Genomic DNA, 18,975 nt, shown 5'->3' with positions numbered 1-18,975 from the left:
TGATGGGGATGAATGGGCACATGGGCACTGTGGTTATGGGGTGAATGGGCACTGTGGTGATGGGGATGAATGGGCACATGGGCACTGTGGTGATGGGGATGAATGGGCACTGTGGTTATGGGGTGAATGGGCACTGTGGTGATGGGGATGAATGGGCACATGGGCACTGTGGTTATGGGGTGAATGGGCACTGTGGTGATGGGGATGAATGGGCACATGGGCACTGTGGTGATGGGGTGAATGGGCACTGTGGTGATGGGGATGAATGGGCACATGGGCACTGTGGTGATGGGGATGAATGGGCACTGTGGTTATGGGGTGAATGGGCACTGTGGTGATGGGGATGAATGGGCACTGTGGTTATGGGGTGAATGGGCACTGTGGTGATGGGGATGAATGGGCACTGTGGTTATGGGGTGAATGGGCACTGTGGTGATGGGGATGAATGGGCACTGTGGTTATGGGGTGAATGGACACTGTGGTGATGGAGATGAATGGGCACTGTGGTTATGGGGTGAATGGGCACTGTGGTTATGGGGTGAATGGGCACTGTGGTGATGGGGATGAATGGGCACTGTGGTTATGGGGTGAATGGGCACTGTGGTGATGGGGATGAATGGGCACTGTGGTTATGGGGTGAATGGGCACTGTGGTGATGGGGGTGAATGGGCACATGGGCACTGTGGTGATGGGGATGAATGGGCACATGGGCACTGTGGTTATGGGGTGAATGGGCACTGTGGTGATGGGGATGAATGGGCACAGGGGTGTGGGGCTGGACGATGGTGCTGCCTGTGAAGGGTTCTGAGGGAGCTGTGTTGGACAGGTGACAGCACATGATACACTGGGATGTGTCTGTGCTGCTGGATGGGATAGCAAATAGCACAGTAACTCAGGTGTTTATTGTTCACTAACTAAAAGCACCCCAAAAGGAGTTGTGCAGCCATAGAACCCCCAGCCTGGCAGCAGCCCCGTGCTCTGTGGGGCTGAGCCCTGCTGCCCTCTGCATACTCATGTGCTCTTTTCTCCTGTGCTGAATGAAGGTCCCATCACTCTGCCAGCTGGGAACTGAGCCTTGTGCTGTGCTCCCACCACTGCCACTTGTCTGGAGGGACAGCTTTCCCTTCCAGCCCCACACATCCCTCGGGGTGGGTGCTGAGCACCCAGGAGCGAGTTCCCCAGAGGTCTTGTCCTTGGTGGATGTGCTGAGAGCTCAAGGACTCCTGTGTGGCTGGAGCTGCTGATGTATGACAGGAGAAAAGAAACCATTTTCCCCAGTGATCTTTGAGTGGGAAGGCAACCCTGCACTAACAGAGAGAGCTAATGACACCATGCTTTGCGTGGAGGTTACGGGCTGCCACAGAAAGGGCTGCAGCTGACACACATGAGTGCTGAGCCCTGGGAGCAGTGGGGGACAGCAGGGTGACACTGAGGTGACAGGAGCAGTGGGGGACAGCAGGGTGACACTGAGGTGACAGGAGCAGTGGGGGACAGCAGAGTGACACTGAGGTGACAGGAGCAGTGGGGGACAGCAGGGTGACACTGAGGTGACAGGAGCAGTGAGGCCATTCGAGCACAGTGCCTCTGCCTGCTCCCTCCTCCCTGTGCTCCCACGAGGCAGAGGAGTCCAGGAGAGAGGAACAGAGCCTGCTGTCCTCCACAGCCCACTGTGGCCTTAGCACAGATGCCTCAGTGTTTCAGCTGCAGCTGGAAGTTTCTTCATGGGGAGGCAGTTTGAGAGGATGACTTTTGGGGAGTGGGGATCACCCTTCTGAAGGGGCCATTTCTGTGCATTCTGCAGGGTGCCCAGCCCCATGTGAGGGGATACAGAGCAGTGAGGAGCCCCATGTGAGGGGATACAGAGCAGTGAGGAGCCCCTTGTGAGGGGATACAGAGCAGTGAGGAGCCCCTTGTGGGGGATACAGAGCAGTGAGGACCATGGGCTGCTGGGGGTGGTGCAGGACCCTTGTGCAGTGGTGGCAGTGAGCAGTGACTGCTGGTTGCGTGGCTCTGACACCACACACAGCCATAGGATACTTGCACAGCCTTGTGGTACAGATGTTATGATGATTAAAGAGTTTGTCTTGAGAGCCATTCCTACAGGGGAAGGTCTGGCCACAGGGGATCTTGTCATACCAGTTGTCTCATTTGCATTGTGGTTTCTCTCATCTAGAGCTGAATAACTGCTCATCAGCCCATCTCCTGCTGCCTGGCTGCAGTGCAGCCTGAGGAGAACCAGCAGGAAGGTTTCCCCTTGCTTGCTGGTTGCCTCATCACTGTCATCCCTTTGCCACAAGGCCCTTTTGGTAATCAGCCTCAGGAGGTTCCTCATCTTTTGCTGAGACCTGCCTGATGGTCAGAGGGAGCATCCAGCAGCCTCCAAGGTCGCTGCCTTTGTGCTGGGTCAGGTCCTGCGACCTGCCTGCAAAGCTGTGCTCTGTGCTGTGGGAGAAGCAGCTCTGCCAGATTCACTCCAGGATGTTTCAGATCACAGGGCAAGCTTAAAGTGAAGTTTCTGCTGTCAAAGCCACAGGGTTAGGTTATGACTGCAAAGCAGGAGAAACAGCCACAGGAAAAAGAAAAGCAGAAGGTGGGAGTTTAAAATAACCCAACATCAGCCTTTTCCTTCAGCCAGTGTCCAGGGATCTGCTGGAGAGCTGGAGAGCCCCGTTCAGTGTCCCCTCTGTATGCTGAGGGGGTTTATGGTGCAGCAAACACGTCTCTGTGCTGATCAAGGGGATCTCTTGGTGTGGTGGGCTTGCTTCTCAGAACTTGTTATCCACATAAGGCTGAGGGAACACTTTGAGGTGGTTGACAGCAGGGACCCCGAGATGCTGGCTGCCCTGTTTATTTTTGGTCTGGATGTCAAAGGAATTGCCTTTCTGAGAGCTGCACCACCGGGTTTGCCAAAGGATGTATCAGCAGCTGATTGCTTTCAGGTGATGTGCAGCAGCTTCTCTTCGTCTGTAGCATTTCAGAGACTGCATCAAACACATCCATTCACAACCTGTTCCAGAGAGCATTGTGTTACAAAGGCTGAGGGGAGGGTTGTGAGCCAGGGTAACCTGGAAATGTATGGACCTGCTCTCATCCTCTGCTGCTTTGCATCAGGATGGAGCAGTTAATTGGACTTGTAAGTGCTGGGATTCAAGTGAGCAGCACAGATCAGCCATTTTCTGGGTAAAACAGGGGTAATATCTGGGCACTCTGGATATAATATCTGTGTGGGAAATGTGCAGAAGGATCTGTAATGGTTCTGCTTCCCTTTCTTCTCCTTTGCAGTGCGCACGGTTTGTTCCCTGGTGTGCTCAGGGAATGACAATCAGTTCCTGTGTGGCCACAGAAAGTGGAATGGTCACATGTGATGCACTTTTAAATGTCCCCCAGACAATCCAGATCTTTCTTGCAGAGGCTGCTAGCATAAGGTGTGGGGGGGTCCCAGTTGCAGGGAGCTGGGAGGTGACAGCTGACATCAAGCAGGCATTTGCTGGCAGAAGCCTCAGGGTGTCTCATCACCTCACACTGTTGGCTCATCTGCTCTGAACCCCGGTTCATCCTTCAGGTGTGGTAAGGAGGGCTGGTTTTGTCTTCAGGAGCTCTTCAGTGGTTTGTGCCCTGGCTACCTGAAAGCCCTCTTTGGCAGTGAGCAGCTGGTGAGTTCAAGCTGATAGCTCCCTGGTGTAATGAGGACGCTCCTGACGGGATTCTCCGTTCAAGTCTCCTTGATTCTGAATTCATTCAATCTCCAGAGCACATTTCAAGACTTCCTTCCTGCTTCTCTAAGCTTTGAGCAAGCGAAAGCATTTGGCTTAATGGGCTGGGAGAGTTTTGCTGTGGCAGCCAGATGCTGGTGTTTGCTGTGTCATGTAGAAACAGCCCCGGGGTCCCTGAGCACGGGCCAGCAGCACGCCCCGGCTCTCAGTGCCTTGTGTCGTCGCCTGGCCCGTCTCCTTTCCTTGTGGTGTTGCTCTGAGGCTGTCAGCAGTTACAGTGGGGTGCACATATCCAGGAGATGGTTCTACCAAAGCCCAGCTGGTGTCTGAGCCCCCCTGAGCAATGCTTGCAAAGATGGGTGCTGCCAACGTGCTGCTTCATTTTCACAGCACAGAGCTGCACAAAGGCCACTCTCTGCGCTGCTCCTCCTCAGGACAAGAGGCTTTGGAAAGCATCTGGAGGCGCTTTCTCCCTCCAGACCACACCTGACCCTAGAAAAGATGCCTGTGCCACATCTTTAACCCTGCACAGTGAGCATCCTGGGTTTTCCTGGGGGCCCTCACGTGCCTGTCTGTGTTCCCACAGTGCTGAGCATCGGCGAAGGCGGCTTCTGGGAGGGCACGGTGAAGGGAAGGACCGGCTGGTTCCCGGCAGAATGCGTGGAGGAGGTGCAGATGCGGCAGTACGACCCTCGGCAAGGTGAGCTGGTCCCTGGCAGCCAGGCTGCACAGCCCCACTGCTGCAGCAGGACTCACTTCACGTCTCTGGCAGCACAAACGGGTACCTCGGGGTGTGTGTTTGTGTGACCGAGTGCACGAGCACCCAGGAGCAGGCACGTGGCACGTGTGTGCTTCTGCCTGGCGCTGGCAGGGACTCCTGCAGGTGAGAGTCAGTTGGTGGAGCAAGAGGACATGAGCTGATCTCAGCCCTGTTTTAGGAGACTTGTAAAGAAAACACTGATGTGCACGTGTGTGTTCCAGTGCAACAGAAACGATTCCAAATGTCAGTGGCTCAGCCCTGGCACCCCTGAGCCTGCATCTCCAGGGCCAGCAGGAACGGGCTGCTCCTGGAGAACAGCGGTGGCAGGAGGAGCTGCAGGTTGCCTGTGCCAAACAGAACGTTGTTCTCAGAGGTCACTGTGACTCCATGGCTCTCCTGCTGTATCCCCACAGCGTCCCCCTTGTCCCTGAGGGCTGCTGGGCAGCGTTCCTCTCCCAGCCTTCTGGCAAGCCCAGCCTTGTCCTTGGGTAAAGCAACTGAAGAGGACATCTGGAGTAATTCTTTCCTCAGAGTGTCCCTGATTTGACAGATTCAGTGGGGTTCATTTTGCATGTTAAATGAGCTTTAAAGTTCACACAGCTGGATCCTGGTGAGAGTCAAACCTTGATTGCAGACTTGGAAACAAAGTTGTGGAAGAGGAACAAAAATCAATGAAATTCAGTTCTGTTTTGCACAACAATGGGTTTTAATTAGTTTCTGGAAGCCTGAACCCACTTATAAAGCCTTCTCTGCTCTAAGCCCAGTCCTTCCTGGATTCTGTAAGTGAGCACTGACTCTGCACTGCCATGGGTATGTGCAGGTCACTGTTCTCTTGGACAGTCGCCCGTCAGCCCCTGTGGGTACAGCCTGAGGTGCCTTTGGGAGCTGCTCTTGTCACCATGGAGGGTGCAGCAGGAGTGGAACTGACCCAGTGGCACTACAGACAGAGTCTGAGCAGCAAAGCCTTTGTGCCTGTACATTGGCTCAGCTGTGAGTGCTCCAGTCTGCAGTGACAGCTCCTGTTCCCACACCCATTCCTGCCCTTCCTTCAGCTGATCTGTGCCTGTGCTGCATCCTGCTGCTGGGCACCCCCAGCTCTGGCCAGAGAAGGCTCCTGTCTGAGCACAGCGTGGTCACTGAGCTCTGCTCTGGGCCCATCAGAAGGGAAGCAAGTGTGTTTCTGGTGTGCTGATGGGAAATGCTTGTTGGCAGTGGAGACTTGGGTGGGATGTTCCCCCCTGGGTGGGATGTTCCTCCTTCTTCAGGAGTGATGGAGCTGATGAGTTGGGATGTCCAGCGAGAAGGCTCCTCCTCCCCCCCTCTCGTGCTGCTTTGGAGCTGTGCTCTGGAGCCACTCAGTGTGCAGGGGCTGTTTGCCCTGACTTATGATGCTAATTAAAAGGCAGAACAGGCTGGCTGATGTGGCTCATGAGCCCTTCCTGGATGTTTGCTGGGTGCTTTCTGGAGAAAGCACTGTTTGGGTTAAACTGAAGCTGTGTAGTGAAATGTGAAGATCATGGTGCTTGGACACTACAGCTGGAGCAGAGGCAGGAGCACTTTCCTCTGTTGTCCACACTGTGGCTGTTGGCACGTTGCCTGGTGTGGGTTTGGCTTTTGCTGACTCCCAGGTTTCAGGTGCTGGTTGTTTACAGAAGGCAGTTCAGATAAGGGCAGGATGTTTGTGTGCAGAGGGAGGTTTAGCCATACTGACACCATGTTGCTCTGCCACTTCTTGCCAAGATCAAAGGAAGTATCTCATCTGGGATTAAGTACAGCCTAAGAGCTGATGGGGCTGCTGGCTGGTGGGGAGGTGTCGGGCTGCCTGTCCTTTGCTGGGGAGCGAAGCATCTCCAGCTGTGTGTTGGAGCGAGGGAAGGAGCAGAGCTGTGTGGCACATACCTGATGGGCTCTGGTTGGAACAGACTGAAGATGGCTGTGGCAAGGATGGGAGCAGCTGGGGAAACTCATTGTGGTCTTCATTGAAATTCAGAGACAGCACTTTCAGACGTGACATTTTGGAGATGGTTCTGGGCTGTTCCTTTAACCTGTGTGCATTTCCATGCCTTTGAGGGAAAAGGCCATGAGCTGCATATTGATCTACCTAAATGAGCCAAGTGCTTCTCTTAAGGGGGCCTCTGGGCCAGCACTTCCCTCCCAGGTCCCAGTTCATAGATGCCACAGTGCTTGATGGCTCTGAGGAAAAATGTGCTGTTGCTCACCTTTGTTACAGACCCCAGGGCAGAAGCTTCCCTGTGTCCTGCCACTGCCCAGCACACACCAAACCCTGGCCCCAGCCTCCTGACACCCACCCTGCAGGGACTGAGCAGCACTGAGGAGATGCCCCTGAGCTCAGGCTTCTGTTGCCCAGGCTCAGCAGCCCCAGGGCTGCAGCCTTTCCTCCTCACACACATCTTGCAGCCCCTCAGCATCTCAGCAGCCCTGCACTGGCCTCTCTGCAGCCCTTCCCTGGCTCTCTGCAGCTGGACAGCCCAGCACTGGCCACAGCCCTGCACATGAGGCCTCAGCACATGGGGCAGAGCACAGGGGCAGCACAACCTCCCTCCCCCTGCTGCCCACACTCTGCTGGATGCACCCAGAAAGCCAATAATGAGACAGGCAGCAGTTGTGCCTGTGAGGGTTTTCCAGCTTCGTGTGTCTCTGCCTCCCCTTTACCTTCCTCCCCTCTGCAGCCTGTCCCCAAGGACCGTGTAGTTCAGGGCTTAGAGAGCACCAGGTCACTGAGCACGAGCCAGCTGATGAGCACAGTGAGGGAAGGAGGCACATGGGCCTGTGGCTTGTGCTGGAGCTGGAGCTCTGTGCCTGGAGCGCAGGTGCCCGAGGCACACGGGTGAAGGTCTGGTCCCTCAGGACTCAAAGTGGCTTTAAACCAAGAAGGGAGGGGAGTTGATTTTGGATAGGCTGCTGTCTGCATTGCTATTTTTAGTGCAAGAGGAGGTAAATCAGAGAGATGTTGCCATACCTTGTTTGTGTATCCTAAAGGAACACAGGAGAGGAGGTGAGTGGGCAGGGGAAGGCAGCAGCAGGATGCTGTGAGGAGAGTCTGGCTGCTCTGCCCAGGGGACTGGTGGTGGCCAGCCAGGCAAGGCTGAGCTATTTGGAGTGCAAAGGCCAGCTCATGAGTGCAGAGGGGAAGAAGCTGAGTCAAATGATTTGATCAGTCCAGTGTCTTATGGGCAAGAACAGCTCAGAGCAGCGTGTCTGTGCTTCGGGGAAGGGCAGAGGTAAGAGCTGAGGGTGAGGAGTGTGTGTGATGCACAGGCTGTGCAGGAACAGAAAGGACAAACACATCTATCTGTACATTGCTGTGGGAAATGATGGTGTAGGGTGTCCTGGTAATGAGGCTAGAGTCTGGATTCTTATGTTTGGTAATGAACTAAACTGGAGAGAAGTGAATGGAACTGACTGTCTTCAGTGAGTTACAGCTGGAGTGGAATTTTGAGTGAGTAAGTCAGAGCTACAGAAACCTGCCCCAACAGGTATCCCTCACAGAAGAGGAATCTTTCGGTGGGGAATCCAAATGTGGTTGTCCCTGGGCCTCTAGGAGGAGGCAAAGCTCTCAGAATGGAGACTAAGATTCATCTGGAAAAAGAGGGGAAAAGTCTGTATCAGGGGATCTGAAATCACAGATGTAAGAGGGAACTGGTCAGAAACCCAGCTGAGCTCGACCCTGACGAGGCTGAGAGGAGCAGCAGTAAGGGAAGAGGGTGTGGAGCTGTTATCAGAGTGAGGTGAGGCCAAAGCTAGTTATGTGAAGGTCCAAATCTACCAGAGCAGTTCCCTGTCAGAACAGGCATGCTGTTGGGTGGATATGCTGTGGCAGGACTGGTAACTGCCAGCTAGGGAGAACAATGTCAGGGTCCTGAGGGCACGAATATGTCTTAAAGTCCCTGACCAGCTTCCCCTGGGGATCTCCTCCTACACCACTGGTCCAGGAGCTCTGTTTAAGCTGCAGCTTTCAGTCTCTGCTTGACCTATGCTGGAGGAGTCCTGGTCTCTAGTTCAATGCTAGTCATGCCCATAGCTGGCTACAGACCCTCTGGATCCAGACCCTGACCCACAGACTGATTTCACAGCTTGGCCTCAGGCCTGAGACATGACTCTGGAGCTGCCCAGTGAGGCCTCAGCAGCTGAGGCAGAGCACAGGGGCAGCACAACCTCCCTCCCCCTGCTGCCCACACTCTGCTGGATGCCCCCAGCATGCCATTGGCTTCTTGCCCCCCAGCCCAGGCTGCTGCTCATGGGGAGCTGCTGCCCCCCAGCACTGCCAGCTCCCTCTGCCAGAGCTGCTCTCCAGCAGCTCCCCCCCAGCCTGTGCTGCTCATGGGCTTGTTCCTCCCCAGCTGCAGGACTCTGCCCTTGCCCTGGGGGAACCTCAGCAGCTCCCTCTGTGCCCAGCTCTCCAGCACATGGAGGTCAGGGTCAGCCCCGTGTGTGGGAATGCCCTGGGCAGGCCTGGTTGAGATGCTCAGAGTTCTCTTGGACAATTAAACAGATTTGGAAAGGAGAGAGATGAGGGAGGACAGGAAAAGGTGCAGGGCAGAACAGTGTTTGTCCAGGAACATCTTTGTGCTAAAGGAGGTTGACGGAGTGTTTTGACTCAGGGGATGCTGTGGCTGCAGCTCACCAGGGTTTCAGGAGTGTCATGTGGGAAATTGTTAGTGAAGGTGGAGGAAACGTGGGGGAGCACTGGAAATCTGTCATCTGCCAGGAGCTGGTTAAGGATTTCACCTGCTAAATGCTCTCACTAATGGCTGTGGCCAAGAGAGAACTGCAGCGTGCTGCTGGCGTTTCCCGGTGGCGCCTCACGAGGTGAGGACGTGCACTTTGGGAGAATTCAGGAGGGTGAAAAGCAGGGTCTTGCATTTAACAGAACATCCCCTCAGAAGGGGCACACTAAGGCTTTATTTCATGAAACAACCCAAGGAGGCACGTTGGTGGCTCAGGAGATGGCTGTAGCATCACGTGTCTGCAGACGTGAGCGTGGGGGAGCTGAGAGTGCTGAGGCACAGGGAGCTGCTCCGGCTGGTCTGGAGTTGGTTGTCATTCTGATCGATGTCCACAGGAATCTGGGTTCCCATCAGCCTTGTTCTCCTCTGCACACACTTGCTGGCTGAATGACAGAGCCCAGAGGGGGGATCAATGGCACAGAATCGAGCTGGAGGCCTGTGGGCAGTGGGGTTCCACAGGGATGGGTTCTGGGGCCAGTCTGGTTCAACATCTTCATCAACCACCTGGGTGAGGGGATGGAGTGTCCCCTCAGCAAGTTCCCTGCTGGCACCAAACTGGGAGCAGGGGCTGGTTCAGCAGAGCCTGAGCTGCCATTCAGCCAGAGCTGGGCAGGCTGAGAGCTGGGCACAGAGGAACCTGCTGAGGTTCCCCCAGGGCAAGGGCAGAGTCCTGCAGCTGGGGAGGAACAAGCCCATGAGCAGCACAGGCTGGGGGGGAGCTGCTGGAGAGCAGCTCTGGCAGAGGGAGCTGGCAGTGCTGGGGGGCAGCAGCTCCCCATGAGCAGCAGCCTGGGCTGGGGGGCAAGAAGCCAATGGCATGCTGGGGGCACCCAGCAGAGTGTGGGCAGCAGGGGGAGGGAGGTTGTGCTGCCCCTGTGCTCTGCCCCAGCTGCTGAGGCCTCATGTGCAGGGCTGTGGCCAGTGCTGGGCTGCCCAGCTGCAGAGAGCCAGGGAAGGGCTGCAGAGAGGCCAGTGCAGGGCTGCTGAGATAATCAGGGGACTGGAGCATCTTCCTCATGAGCAAAGGCTGTGGGACCTGGGGCTGTTTAGTCTGGAGGAGACTGAGGGGGAGCTCATGAATAGTGACAAACATCTCAGTGGTGGGTGTCAGGAGGTTGGGGCAGCACTTTGTTCTGTGGCATCCAGCACCAGGACAAGGGGTGATGGGATGAAGCTGGAACACAACCAGTTCCATTGAAACATCAGGACAAACTGTGTCAGTGTTGGAGTGAGGGAGCCCTGGCCCAGGCTGCCCAGGGAGGGTGTGGAGGCTCCTTCCTTGGGGGGCTTCAGACCCACCTGGACACGTTCGTGTGTGACCTGATCTAGGTGGGAGCTGCTTCTGCAGGGGGTTGCACTGGATGAGCTCTAAAGGTCCCTTCCAGCCCCACCATGCTGTGACTGTGTGCTAGAGCAGCTCAGGACATGGTCAGCCTCTGTGTGCTGGGTGAGGAAGCGAAGCCTCGATGGCTTCTTGGATGGGAACTGAGCAGCAGCTCCTGGGGCTGGGGCTCTGCACACACACACATCTCAGCAGGATCCTTAGGGACCACCTGCAATGTGTGAGATGCAGTGTGAGTGTTAATGTTGCAGGACCTTGTCTGTTGGACAACTGTTTGCTGAGCCTGGCATGGGCATGGCTGTGCCTCTGGTGTGAACACAGCTCATTCTTGCTTTGGGTTAATTACAGGGTAGTCCTGAGTCTGTGGGAAATGTTGGGAGAAAGACCTGCATCCTTGGGTAAAATTGCAGAGGGAAGTTGTTAACTGCAGTTCAGAGTAAATAGCTGCTTGTGATAGATTGCAGGCACTGTAAAATGTTATTTGCACCTTGAAATGTGTCAGGCCTGGGTCAGGGTCAGTGTCAGTGTCCAATTTGGGCTCATTTCACCCTAAGCTACTGCCTCTCTCTCCCATGACCCTCACTGCCTTTTCCAAAGCACTTTCTGTGGCAGATCCTGGCTCTCTCCCGCCTGACCTCAGGGGTGGCACAGACCTCACCCCTGTGCAGAGCTCACTGAGCTCAGGAAACAGCACCCAGAAGTCCCAGCACTGACTGGTGTGTGTGAAGCAGAACGTGCCACGTGCCTTGGTGCATGTGTGTCAGCAGCTTGTTGGCAGTGCCTGGTCTGTGGGGCAAGAGAAGGTTTGAGAAGGGAGCACGAGCTCCCCTGTGCACTGCAAGCCTGGAACCTGGCCTTTAGCAATCCAGGGTGGTTGGGTCTCACCTTGGTAACTGTTTGCCTCTCCAGTTGTGTGTGTTTGGAGAGTCACTGCACTGTCTCCTCTGGGAAACATTCTGTGCTGTTGATCTGCTTCCACGTGCCTTGTGGGCAGAAACCTCAGGAGGCTCTTTGCAAACTGAACTGGGCTGAAGAGCACTTGCAGACGTGCAGGGTCTGGGTTTTCCTGCAGCTGAGCATCCCCCCTGCTCAGGGACACACTGGGGTGCAGGTGGGAAGGTGCTGGCTGTGGTCAGAGCGTGTGCTGGGGGGCTGGGACTGACTCAGAGCTGCAGCTTGTCCTTGGTGTGCAGTAACCATGGCACAAGAGTCTTCTTTGTTGGGTCTTCACCTTTTTGTCTTGGGTTGATTCTCATGGAAGGATATGGGAGCCAGTGATGTCCAGGGAACCGTGTGTTTTGCATGGCAGAGTCCTCTCCTTGACTGCCCTTGTATTTGTGGCCAGATTTCCAGTTGTTCTCCATCACCATGGTGTTTAAATTGCTGATATGTGGAACCACATTACCTGAGTTCCAAGTGCACTGGGACATTTCTTCTTTTGGTGAGAGAACAACAGTAATGTTGAGGGTGAGATCCCTCCCCCTCAGATGATGGGGCTGTGATGAGTTTCTGTGCCTGTGGGGAGCAGTGGAGGTGCTGGAAGGGTCACCACTCTTTCCTGGTGTGGAAAGGCTTTCTGGAGAAAGAGTTAGGAGCTTGAACCACCTTTTGATCAAGAAATCAGTTGCTTGTCTAAGAAGTGTCTTGAAATTGGAGTAACAATGGTTGGGTGTGTCAAATAATGTACAATTCTGATAGCCAGAGCATCTTGCAGGAGGGCCAGTCCCCTCCCTGCCCTCCCAGAGACCAGCCTGGATGTTGGGAGAGAGGTGGCACAGCAATGGGGTTTGGAACGAACCACCAGCGATGCTGTTTGTGCATCATCTGCTCCTGGTTTGGGTGAGAGTCAGGAGCATTTCCCAGCCTGGGGCATCAGAGGCAGCGGAGCACGTCACCACAGAGGCAGGTGAGCAGTCGGTGTGTGTGCCTGGCCCCAGTGCTCTCAAGGCAGAGCAGCTTGTGCAGAGCCCAGCCTGAGCCGCGCTGTGCTTGACAGGGCTGGGCTGATGCTGTCCCGCTGCCTGGGGCTGAGGATGGGCTCGTTGGCTGTTTCTTTTGGTAGAGGGCACTGTTGTTCTTCACTGCTCTCTGATGCCAGCCTCAGGTGATGCAAACGTGGGCTGCCAGGAGGAGGAGCAGGAGCGTGCAGGGTTGCGGTGCCTCCAGCGCTGGTTTCACCCGTCTGGTGCTGTGGGGCTGCACCAGCCTCTGGGGAGGTTGCTTTGTTCTCTTACCCATCTCATAGCTCCTTTGTTGCATGTGAAGGGATGAGTTACCTATTCCACCTTCTCTTTTGTTGTGCTGGTGTTGGTCCTGCCCTGGACAAGCTCTGTCCTAAAGCCAGGCTGGGGTGGTGGTGAGCTGCTGGGGGTTACAGGCTCATCTGCTGGGGGGATGGTGTGGAGCTGTAGGCCCGTGGCCAAGGTGCTCATGGTGTCCCCTGTGGCCATTTGTATGGGTTGGGTCTCGTAGGGTCCACGTGTGGCACCCACATCCCTGCTGTCAGTCAGTAACCCTTGTTCTGGGCAAATACCTTGCATTTTGAAGGCTAAGAGAGGGAGCCCTGGCCCAGGCTGCCCAGGGAGGGTGTGGAGGCTCCTTCCTTGGGGGGCTTCAGAACCCCCCTGGACACGTTCCTGTGTGACCTGATCTAGGTGGGAGCTGCTTCTGCAGGGGGTTGGGCTGGATGAGCTCTGCAGGTCCCTTCCAACCCCTCCATGCTGTGACTCTGTGATCCTGTAACAGCAGGACACGAGTTGGGTAAACTTCCAAGGCTGGAGAGGAGAAGCCCTGGCTGAGCAGTGAGTGCCAAGTGCAGACACCATGGCTTTTCTGAGAGGCTTTTGAGAGGACCTGCCTAGGGGTAAGAAGCTCCTAAAAAGAGGCATCTGCACTGGAGCAGCAGGTTGGGAGTCAAAGTGGCACAAGCCAAGCCTCAGGAGCTGCAACATGCCAGAGCCCATGAGGGAAGGAAGGTCCCACTTTGACTTTTCCAGCTCTTTGATGTGGAGTTGCAGAAGGATCAGGGAGAAGGTGAACATGGAAGCACTGCACTGCACTGTGCTGGGGAGCAGCTCTGCCCCAGGCACTGCCTGTGAGAGCTGCTGACGGGCTCTGCCAGAGGTGCAGGGGCAGTGCACAGGCTGCCCTGCTCCCACTCAGCGTTTCACCCCTGACTCACTTCAGTCCCCTCCTTTGGCCTCTGCACTCAATGGTCCTGGGGAAAGACTTCATGGTGAACTGAGCTGGAATCCTCCTGGCCTGCTGGCCACCAAGTCATGGTGTGTCACCCAGCCACCGTGCACTCAGTGCTCGGGCTTCACCCAGGCTGAGAGGCAACCTGAGGAGAGCTCCAAGAGTGAGAGGAGTGAGGGAGGCAAAGGAGCAAAAGCATGGAGTGACCAGCATAGATTTACCATGGACAAACAGTGCCTGGCAGGAATGGTGCCTTCTAATGGACTTCAGAGAGTGGGGGCAGCAGGGGGAGGGAGGTTGTGCTGCCCCTGTGCTCTGCCCCAGCTGCTGAGGCCTCATCTGCAGGGCTGTGGCCAGTGCTGGGCTGCCCAGCTGCAGAGAGCCAGGGAAGGGCTGCAGAGAGGCCAGTGCAGGGCTGCTGAGATGCTGAGGGGCTGCAAGATGTGTGTGAGGGGGAAAGGCTGCAGCCCTGGGGCTGCTGAGCCTGGGGAACAGAAGCCTGAGCTCAGGGGGGTCTCATTAGGCCAGGGAGGGTGTGGAGGCTCCTGCTCAAGGTTCCCAACCCCAGCTGGACACGTTCCTGTGCCCCCTGAGCCAGGGGCAGCTGCTGGAGCAGGGGCTGGGGCTGCAGCAGCTCTGCAGGGCCCTGCACACCCCCAGCACTCAGGGACTCTGCAGCAGGCTGACTGGCTGTGTGTACAAAGAGAGGCCAATGGTTGTTGTATTCTGTGCCTTTCACCACAGCCTGTGGTACAGTCTCCTGTGCTACCCTCACAGCCATTTACTTCCACACAAAGTGTGATATTAAGTGTAGAACTGCAGCCTGAAATAGCTTCCTTGTTAACAGTGAGGGAAATGTGCCTGCTTTTAGCCCTGCCTCTTGCTGGAGAGGGATGACTGTTCCCACCTGGCCACTCAGAAGGTGACAGTCCCTGGCAGAAAGGCAAATCAGGATTTCCTCACATGCAGCCAGGAAGGGCACGTTGAGCTCCCTGCAGCTGCAGGGCAGGACTGGGACTCAGGGCAGCACCTGCAGAGGTGCCTGAGGATGTGGTAACCTCAGAGCTGGAGGTTGGTCACACAGCAGCTGCTGGAAGGGCATGCAGATGAAACCCATCTGCCAGGAACTCAGATGACCCCTCATCTCCCCTGTGCCTGCTGCACCCTCCATCCTTCCAGGCAAAGCTGCCTGTGCCCTGTGCACCCTCCATCCTGCTGAGCAGAGCTGCCTGTGCCCTGTGCACCCTCCATCCTGCTGAGCAGAGCTGCCTGTGCCCTGTGCACCCTCCATCCTGCTGAGCAGAGCTGCCTGTGCCCTGTGCACCCTCCATCCTGCTGAGCAGAGCTACCTGTGCACCCTCCATCCTGCTGAGCAGAGCTGCCTGTGCCCTGTGCACCCTCCATCCTGCTGAGCAGAGCTGCCTGTGCCTGCTGCACCCTCCATCCTGCTGAGCAGAGCTGCCTGTGCCCTGTGCACCCTCCAGCCTGCTGAGCAGAGCTGCCTGTGCCCTGTGCAACCTCCATCCTTCCAGGCAGAGCTGCCTGTGCCCTGTGCACCCTCCATCCTGCTGAGCAGAGCTACCTGTGCCCTGTGCACCCTCCAGCCTGCTGAGCAGAGCTACCTGTGCCCTGTGCACCCTCCAGCCTGCTGAGCAGAGCTACCTGTGCACCCTCCATCCTTCCAGGCAGAGCTGCCTGTGCCCTGTGTACCCTCCATCCTGCTGAGCAGAGCTGCCTGTGCCTGCTGCACCCTCCATGCTGCCAGGCAGGGCTGCCTGTGCCTGCTCTGACCATCCCTGCTCACTCAGGCAGTGCATACAAGTTCTCTGGCTGCCTCTGGGGCAGCATTTTAAAAATGATCTTATTTCTTTCATTTTTGTGACTTTGTGCCAAGCCTGACCCTGGCTCCATTACGATGCTGCTTACTTTGGGCTTCCTCTCTGCTGTGCTGCCTCCAACCTTGATGCCCTTTGTCTCTGTGAAGTTTCCTCCTGTCTTAATTAAGCTGCTGCTCTGCTGGCAGCTTCTGCTCGTGGTCAGGGGTAGAGGTCAGTGACTATCCCAAGGTGCTGCTTAGGTGATGAAGCTGATATCTGTTACACTTGCTGAGATTTTTTCCTCCTTTCCTGAAGTGGGAACTTGGAAGCTGTGACATCAGGTTGTCTCCAGATCCTCTTTTCCTTTACACTTCTGATAACAGAACACTTTGTGCTGCTTTGACCACTGAGCAACGAAGCCATGTGTGTATGATGAGTTCAGTGGTCAGGTTTAGACCAGGTTTAGGTCCTGCACATGTTCTGGGCATGAACCAGAGACTCGAGTTCCTCAAAGTGGTGGGTGTAAGAGCACTGAGGTCAGGTGGGACATAGCCAGGAGCAGCACAGAGGACTGAAGCTCCCTGTCCCAGGTATGCAGGAGCCTCCTACCAAAGCCTCAGCACTCTCAGCTCCTTCATCTCCCTGGCACCTTGTCTGCAAGGAGTGAGGATGAGGTTCCCTGCAGGCACTCCCGGGCTGACATTTGGGCTGTTCAGGCTGCCAGGGAATGTGAGACAGGAACAAAGCAGATGCTTAAAGTGGTTTCTCCTGGGCTGATTTGTTGAGGAGTGTAAAAGGGGAGAGAGAGAGAAGTCTGGAGCATTACTTCATTAGAACAAAAGCCCCAGCAAGGGATGGTGGCTGCTTGGCCTCCTGCAGAAGGGGTCTGGGCTCAGCTGTGTTACTGATGCTCTTGAGCATAAGGAGCAAGAGGCTCCCTGGAACAAGGACCTGCACTGCTGCTCCTGGTAGCCTGGGATGGGGGGAGCTGCTGCCTGTAGGCTCTGAGCAGAGTAATTCTGAGCCCTGCATCTCTGTGGTTTCAGCAGAGCAGCAGTCAGCACGTGCTCAGGCTCAGCTGTACCAGTCAGTCCTTTCCATGGGCTCTGCATGCTTTACTGCAGCCTGGGTGTCGTTCCCAGCTCAGGAAGCTGTCTGTTGCTGCTGTGTAAGCTGCCAGTGTCTTCTGTTGGTTTCTGTTTGAGGCTGATGTGTTTTGTTAACTTGAGGCTCTGTGTTTGGTATCAGCACCTACAGTCAGTTGGAATTGCCTGTCTCTCAAGCAGCTGGATCATTCTGAGCTGGGATGCACGTCCCATTGCTTGGGTAGCTCAGCAGTCTTAAAGGAAATGGATACAAACCCTTTCTATAGCTGGCTCCCTGCTTTTCTCTCTTAACTCTTGTCACCTCTGACCTTCTGGAGAAGAGTTTGCCCAGCTTCAGGCTGGTGGGCATCTGGTGAATGGCAGAAGGCTCTCAATGAAGTGCCCATCCTCACAGCTCAGGTGACAGCGTGTGTGTCTGAAAACACCCTTGAAGTTTGCTCCAGTAAGCTTGTTGGGTGAGGCAGCTGGAGCTGAAAGCAGAGGCTGTGAGGCTGGAGCCTTGGAGCAGTGCTTGTGTTGCCTCTTGCTGCCCAGGGCTGGGCCGGGGTGTCGCCGCCGAGCTGGAGCTTTGGTTGAGGGGAGCTTTGCCTTAGGCAGCCAGGATCTGCCCTGCAGCTTTGTCAGTGGCTTGTGGTATGTGCTCTGGAGGTAAAACATGGTGCAGCATTGCTGGTGAGTTCCAGGTGACCTGTTTGAGTCCCATCCAAAGGAGTGACCAAACCAACTTGCTGAACAAGGTCTGTTGGGGTTTGACATGTGCCACAAGAGTCATCCCTGCTCCTCCTCGAAGCGTCTGATGCTGGCTCAGCTTCCCTCTGCTCCTCAGCTGCTTGCTCTGTGTTCTAGGGCTTGCTGGAAACGTTATTCCAGAGAGATCATCAGTGAGATCCTTCAGAGATCCCGGAGGAGAACTCTTACCTAGTTACTTCTGAGCCACTCATCTCTCACAGTTGCTGCCCAGCATCTCTGTACCTATCACTGGGACAAACCCTACGTAGTCAGTATGTCTCATCTCTTCTATGCATGAGGGGAAAACCAGTCTTGCTTAAAGAGTTTGGCCTTAGCAGCATTGTTTGTCATTATTGTGGCAGGCAGGCAGTGCTGCCAGGATCAAAGAGCAGGGAGTCTGGTATTTGTGGCTCATTGTTTCCTCTTGCAGCGTAGAGCAAATGGAATAAAGCAACATTTTATTGACTCTTCCTCCTTTTCAAACCCCTTTATGGACAAGTGCACTAGATGTCCTACAGCATAGTCAACAAGCTCTGGGCTGAGGGTTGATGTGGTGCAGTACCAGGGCTTTGCAAAAGCCCTGAAGTGGGGTCTCTCAGACTCTGCCCCTTTAAATAAACACAGGCTGAAAGATAAAGCACAGGACAGGACTCAGCTTCTCCAGCAGATGGAGATTGCCAGTGGTGGGCCACGAGGCTTTGCAGATGAGGACACTGGAGTGAAGGAAGAGGCGAGTGTGAGGAGAGGGTCAGGAGGACGTGGTGGGAGGCTGAGAAGGGATGGAGAGCTCCAGTGATGTGTTGCTTGTCTAAACTGAACACGAAGGGGCAGTCAGTGGAATCAGGAGCAAGGCAGATGCCACACAGTGAGCTGTTTCTTCAGTGCACGGTTGTGACTCTCCTCGCCACGGTTAGTGCAGGTTAAAGGCTCCAAAAGGAGGCTGAGCAAACCCATGGAGGTGTTGTTCCTTGTGTTTAGGGTAAGGCCTCTGACACTCCAGCTGCTGAGGGGGAGAAGTGAAGCCTTTTCTGGCACACTCATTGTCCAGAGCATCTGCACTGGCCGCTGCTGTGGTCAGCATGCAAAGCCTCCCCAGAGCCATCCTGGGAAAGCTCTTCCCACAGACCTTTCCCATCTTGGAAGGTCTTTTAAGTCACTGTGGGGAATGAGAGTGCTGGAGCCTCTGGTGCCAAGCCCAGCTCTCTGTGTGCAGGAGGGTGATGGTGTCTGAGGATCAGCAGACAACAAGGAGCCTCCCTGGCCCCACAGTGCTTTAGTTCCTGCACTGTTTGCAGTGTCACCATCCCCTGTGGCCCGTGCCTGGATCTCCAGAATCCTCCCTCTCCACAGCTGGCACCAGGTTGGTTCCTTGTCTTGGCAATGAGCTTTTTGCAGGGGACAAATCTCACGTGCCAGCTTCTCCTTTGCTCTCAGTGATCCCCTCTCTTGGCTGGGCGTTGGGATCACCCCCTTGGAGGAGCAGCTTGTCACAGAGGCAGGGTTCCCTCCTGGGAAGGCTGCTCTCCACCCTCTGTGGGGCTATTGGACATCATTGCAGGGATGTC

General features: G+C 55.5%; 1 protein-coding gene across 8 annotated transcripts in view; it reads left to right on the top strand.

The window, feature by feature from the left end:
• SHANK3 (SH3 and multiple ankyrin repeat domains 3) overlaps nucleotides 1-18,975 on the top strand; it is a 364,468-nt gene that overhangs the window by 220,476 nt on the left and 125,017 nt on the right. For all 8 annotated transcript variants that reach the window (XM_062020288.1, XM_062020289.1, XM_062020290.1 and 5 more), the window contains exon 14: nucleotides 4,300-4,413. In XM_062020288.1, coding sequence (XP_061876272.1) covers nucleotides 4,300-4,413 — 114 coding nt within the window. The remainder of the gene's footprint in view (nucleotides 1-4,299; nucleotides 4,414-18,975) is intronic.

This window comes from Colius striatus, chromosome 1, assembly GCF_028858725.1.
Source record: "Colius striatus isolate bColStr4 chromosome 1, bColStr4.1.hap1, whole genome shotgun sequence".
Lineage (NCBI taxonomy): Eukaryota > Metazoa > Chordata > Aves > Coliiformes > Coliidae > Colius > Colius striatus.
Note: the sequence above shows the minus strand (reverse complement) of the source record. Positions and strands in the feature narration are given on the sequence as shown.